A 5,317-nucleotide genomic window follows, 5' to 3' on the forward strand; every position below is an offset into this window, starting at 1 on the left:
TTCATTGGGTAGCCCAGGATTAACATATTGGCAGTAGAATAATCCAATGCGAGTGCTGCTTTGGAACAGAGGAGGGTGGTTTGTGCGAATTTTCAACCACTCAGAGCACTTCAATCATGCGCGAGGTCAAAGAGTAACCTTACGTAGCAGGCGTCAAAAGACGTAAAGAGTCGCTAAAGTAATGGGTTATTATGAAGAAGAAACATGTAGGTAACGTATCCTGTTATAAATGCTTAAAAAGTGGTATTTCAGGGGGAACGGTTGGTCATATGTAATTTAATACAATACATAAGTACAAAATTGTTACACAACTTTGTCATATTTCCTAGAAATCTAATTAGCCTACATACTGTATTTAAACTTTTCTTCAATCTTTCCTCAGTTGACAAATACAGTTTCTAAATTGCTTGCAGCCACCCATATCATTAGTAGGTTATGTAAGTACTTTCTTGGAATTTTCAGCAGGGACAGCTTCATAATAATGACCATAAAGTCAAAACTGACTAAAGAGTTAATTGACATTGGGAGAATTGTTGGCAATTTGTCTTTTCACTATAAAAAATACTTTTGATGAACAGCTTGTTATTCTATCACCAAAGGGTTTGTTTAATAAGATAATGTATGGGTATGTACAGTGTGAGGATGTGCTACCTACTTTTAGTCACAGTGTCCTTGTGGAACGCGGTCATCCAGCTTAGCTCAATGCTAGGCATGGATCTCCACACTTGGATATGGGTGTCACAGCAGATTCCTTCACTAAGGCCATTGGCGTAGGACAAAGGGCAGAGGGTGCGATCCAGAGGTAGTACCACCCTCCCAATGTCTTAATGTTATGTCCACACCATACACCTAGGGTTACTTACACCATACACCTAGAGTTACAGCCCCTCACCTGCCCCCGCCACCACTCCACCAATCCTCTCATCCTTTGAGCACCTTCTCCTTTAGCAGGTCCAATATGACCTGTCTTTCCTGGCTCTCCAGCTCGAACCTCCTCTCCCTCTCCTTCCTCTCTGCCCCCAGCCTCTCTCTCTCCAGAGTGATCTTACTCCTCTGGATCTCTAGCTCCTCCCTCCTCAGCGATAGCTCCTCCTCCCGCAGTCGTTGTTCCGCATCCGAGCGCTTCTCCAGGAAGCTGAGGATCTCTGAGTAGGTCTGGCAGCAGCATTGGCAAGGCTGCTTGGCCATGGGCGCCGTCGAGACTAGTGAGAGCTCCGCCAGGTCCTCCTGCTCCTCCTCGGGCTCTGGGGTCATGGGGACTGAAGGGGACAGGGAGGGGAGAGAATAGAGAGGGACATAGTTGAAATGGGGAGGATAAAGTATAAAAAGGTCAATGTTTTTTGGTGATCATTTCTTTGGTCTGTAGTCACTAACATTTTTGCTGAGGAGCAAACCTGTCACTGTGTGAGTCTCTTGAGTACGGACACACATAGAGGTGGGGCAAGGGCAAGCTACCTAAAACGGGAGAATACTGTTTTAGGTGGGGCAAGGGCAGGGCATTCTAAAACAGGAGAATACTGTTTTAGGTGGGGCAAGGGCAGGGCATTCTAAAACAGGAGAATACTGTTTTAGGAGGGGCAAGGGCAGGGCATTCTAAAACAGGAGAATACTGTTTTAGGAGGGGCAAGGGCAGGGCATTCTAAAACAGGAGAATACTGTTTTAGGAGGGGCAAGGGCAGGGCATTCTAAAACAGGAGAATACTGTTTTAGGAGGGGCAAGGGCAGGGCATTCTAAAACAGGAGAATACTGTTTTAGGAGGGGCAAGGGCAGGGCATTCTAAAACAGGAGAATACTGTTTTAGGTGGGGCAAGGGCAGGGCATTCTAAAACAGGAGAATACTGTTTTAGGTGGGGCAAGGGCAGGGCATTCTAAAACAGGAGAATACTGTTTTAGGAGGGGCAAGGGCAGGGCATTCTAAAACAGGAGAATACTGTTTTAGGTGGGGCAAGGGCAGGGCATTCTAAAACAGGAGAATACTGTTTTAGGAGGGGCAAGGGCAGGGCATTCTAAAACAGGAGAATACTGTTTTAGGTGGGGCAAGGGCAGGGCATTCTAAAACAGGAGAATACTGTTTTAGGTGGGGCAAGGGCAGGGCATTCTAAAACAGGAGAATACTGATTTAGGAGGGGCAAGGGCAGGCATTCTAAAAAAGGAGAATACTGTTTTAGGAGGGGCAAGGGCAGGGCATTCTAAGCAATTGCTGGAAAACACTGGTTTGGTCACAGTAGGGCTAGAATAACAGTATTCTCTTCAGGTGTGTGTCCTATTTCCTTCCTCCCTTTGGATATGATCACAGATCTAGAAGTTATTCTCTCACCTCACAGATCTAAACAGACTTGGATGGGGTTCTTACCTTTGGGTTGTCCTGTTGGTGTGGAGATAATGATGGGTTTGTCCTGCTCTGGTAGACTAGCCAGCTCTTCCAGGGCTCGTTTCCTGAGTTCCTCATCCTGGTACTTACTCTCCCCGCTGGCCAGAAGACCCTTTTCTGCCTCCAGCTCCAACACCTCGTGGAGTAGGTCTTCTTTCTGGGCATACAGCCTCTCTGTCCCAAACCTGAACACATACAGGCACATAAGCATGAACAGACACAGACACACAGGGTTGGGTATCAGCTTCTAATACATTCCTCCTATTAAGCCTTGTGTAGACTCTTGTGTATGTATGTCTAATGTCAACTTCTGGCCAGTCTTGACCAACCTGCGTAGGCTGGGGAAGTCCTGCTTCTTGTAGTAGTCCAGCAGCAGCATGGTCCTCTCCCTGCAACGCCGGGCGTCCACCTCAAAGCTCTCGTCCTGCAGGGCAGCAGTAATGATCTCCCCGACACGGGCCCAGATACGACCCGACTCCTTGGAACAGAACGGGTTCTGAGCAATGACCTCACGGAGCAGCAGGATGTCGTGGCGGGCGGAGAATCGCACCTGTCGCTTGCGGGGAGTGGTGGAAGGACCGGCGAGGGAGAAACCTGGGGAGAGGAAGGGGGACGGAAAAAGTGAGAGGCGTTATCTAAATCGTAGACTATTGGTATAGAATCCTCATATGACCTTTGCCAAGAGGTCTGGGCCTTAGTACACTTATCCTGTAACACTCGTTCAAGCTTCACTGACTATTCCTCCTCAATTGCTACTTCAGAAATTAGACAATCCATATGGTAAGGAAATAACTCCACTGGTAGGCCGCCTAGTTTATACAATCATGATGCATAGGCTAGGAAGTTAAACATTATGTTTTATAGGGAGCTGCAAGATAAACTACTGGGCTGAATATAAGGGGTTCACATTGGTGTATATTAGGGGAAGATACCTGGGTTGTATACATTTTGGAAACCGTTTCTGTTTAAGAAGGAAACGTAAAGAAAACGGGTGGGGCTCTATTTGAATTTGTCCAAGAGAAGCGCTCGTTTGCGTTTTCCGTTTGGAGTAAACGGTTTTGCAACAGGGCGAAACGATTTGTAACAGAATAGGCTATAATGATTACAACCCTGGCAAAGTATTTCATCATAAACGTAATTTAACTGTGAACGGCCTCTAGGCTATTTGTTGGCGATTGGGGATCAGCTGCCATACAAAGCAAAGCCGATATTATCACTTTCACTGTCAAAGCAAAAGCCGAAGCCCCCTATTTGCCTGGTGATGTAGGATAGTTGCTAAAACGCTTTGCCATTCCAGGCACAAGTGCAAGCAGCACGGCACGTCTACCCATGCAGAGGCAACACAGTTAGAATATTAAAGTATAAATGTTGCATTGTTTATTATGGGCCAGCGCGCGCACAGGAAAATCACACGAGCCGCATAAAAATGACAAATGCTAGTTATGGATTTATGAACAATAAAATATGTAATGTCAGACGTAGCAGTTTATGTCGGGCTCACCACCGTTATTTGCCATCTCCACCACACGTTCCATATCTGCATATATCCGGGATCAGCTGATACACACAAAATGTTGAGGTCACAGTACACGTCCACTCACCAGTACAGGTTCCATTCTGACGTGTAACTCAACTTCTCTGGAAATCTGGCAAAACTGGCGAGTCGAAATTTGTGCAGGACCGCGGAGTGTCCACAAGATGGGGTCAAAGTACCGCGCGTAAAGTTTCTGGTATGTTCTGACAAGTGAAGTCAATTCCATCACAGAGAAAAGGGTCTGGATGCTCTGCAATCCATAATACAAAATATATTCACTTGTGGCTTTGACTTGGCATGGTAACAGGAAATCTGGAATACATGGTTGACCTACATAAGATTGTGCTATTCTGCATCTGATACATTTTTATTGACCTTAAACAGTCAGGATGAGTGTCACTTCAAATGTCATAATTCACCTTCCAGGTCAAGAGCTACTGAAATGATGTGTTGAATAATTACATTTGAATATCCTCAGTATTCAGGTGGTCTCTTACCTTCCACCTTTTGACCCCATCCACCTCGCTTACTTACACACACACGTCACTCTGCCCCATTGCAACTCTCTCACATTTTAGTCATTTGACAGGCGCTCTTAACCAGAGCGACTTACAGGAGCAATTAGGGTGAAGTGCCTTGCTCAAGGGCACATTGACAGATTTTTCACCTAGCCTGCCTGGAGATTCGAACAAGCGACCTTTCAGTTACTGGCCCAACGTAAGGCACTTATCTTGTCACAGTGACTTGGAGCTAATGAAATCTACTGCGGTATTGGACAGGCTTAATGTGCTGTGTATAACACATCACCATAATAGTTATGCAATAGTCATTATAATGGTCTCTCCCCCATCAGACCAGAGTAGGCACACTCCTAAAAACACACATCTAGGTTGTATCCTAAATGGCACCCTATTCCCTATATATAGTGCACTACTTTTGACCAGTGCCAATAGGGCTCTGGTCAAAAGAAGTGCACCCTGGTCAAAAGTAGTGCAAAAGTAAGGAATAGGGTGCCATTCAGGACACTCTTAGAGATGACCTACTTGACCAGTGTATCATTGAAGAAGACAAACGTACATCCACACTGAGTGTACAAAACATTAGGAACACTTAATATTGAGTTGCACCCCTTTTGCCGTCAGAACAGCCTCAATTCGTCAGGGCATGGACTACAAGGTGGCGAAAGCGTTCCACAGGAATGTTGGCCCATTTTGTCAAGTTGGCTGGATGTCCTTTCGGTGGTGGACCATTCTTAATACACACGTAAAACTGTTGAGCGTGAAAAACCCAGCAGCTCTGCCGTTCTTGACACACTCAAACTGGTGCGCCTGGTACCTAATACAATACCCGTTCAAAGGCAGTTAAATCTTTTGTTTTACCCATTTACCCTCAGAATGGAACACGTACACAA

At 45.8% G+C, this 5,317-nt stretch overlaps 1 protein-coding gene across 1 annotated transcript; it reads right to left on the reverse strand.

Annotated features, from left to right (window-relative positions):
• Positions 1 to 256: 256 nt before the first annotated feature.
• Positions 257 to 3,958, reverse strand: LOC106564915 (scaffold attachment factor B1). The gene is made up of 4 exons (XM_014131422.2): positions 3,874 to 3,958; positions 2,702 to 2,966; positions 2,355 to 2,557; positions 257 to 1,259 (listed from the first exon to the last, which is right to left on the reverse strand). The coding sequence occupies exons 1-4, from the start codon at positions 3,905 to 3,907 to the stop codon at positions 922 to 924; spliced, it is 840 nt and encodes a 279-aa protein (XP_013986897.1). The 5' UTR covers positions 3,908 to 3,958; the 3' UTR covers positions 257 to 921.
• Between the last annotated feature and the right edge of the window lie 1,359 nt (positions 3,959 to 5,317).

Source organism: Salmo salar, chromosome ssa12 (genome assembly GCF_905237065.1).
Source record: "Salmo salar chromosome ssa12, Ssal_v3.1, whole genome shotgun sequence".
NCBI lineage: Eukaryota > Metazoa > Chordata > Actinopteri > Salmoniformes > Salmonidae > Salmo > Salmo salar.

Coding starts and splice junctions, on each gene's coding strand:
- LOC106564915 (XM_014131422.2), bottom strand. CDS start 3,907: ATGGAACGTGTGGTGGAGATGGCAAATAACGGTG. Junction 2,558..2,701: donor GACTTCCCCAGCCTACGCAG/GTTGGTCAAGAC, acceptor GTATGTGTTCAG/GTTTGGGACAGAGAGGCTGT. Junction 1,260..2,354: donor ACCAACAGGACAACCCAAAG/GTAAGAACCCCA, acceptor TGTCCCCTTCAG/TCCCCATGACCCCAGAGCCC.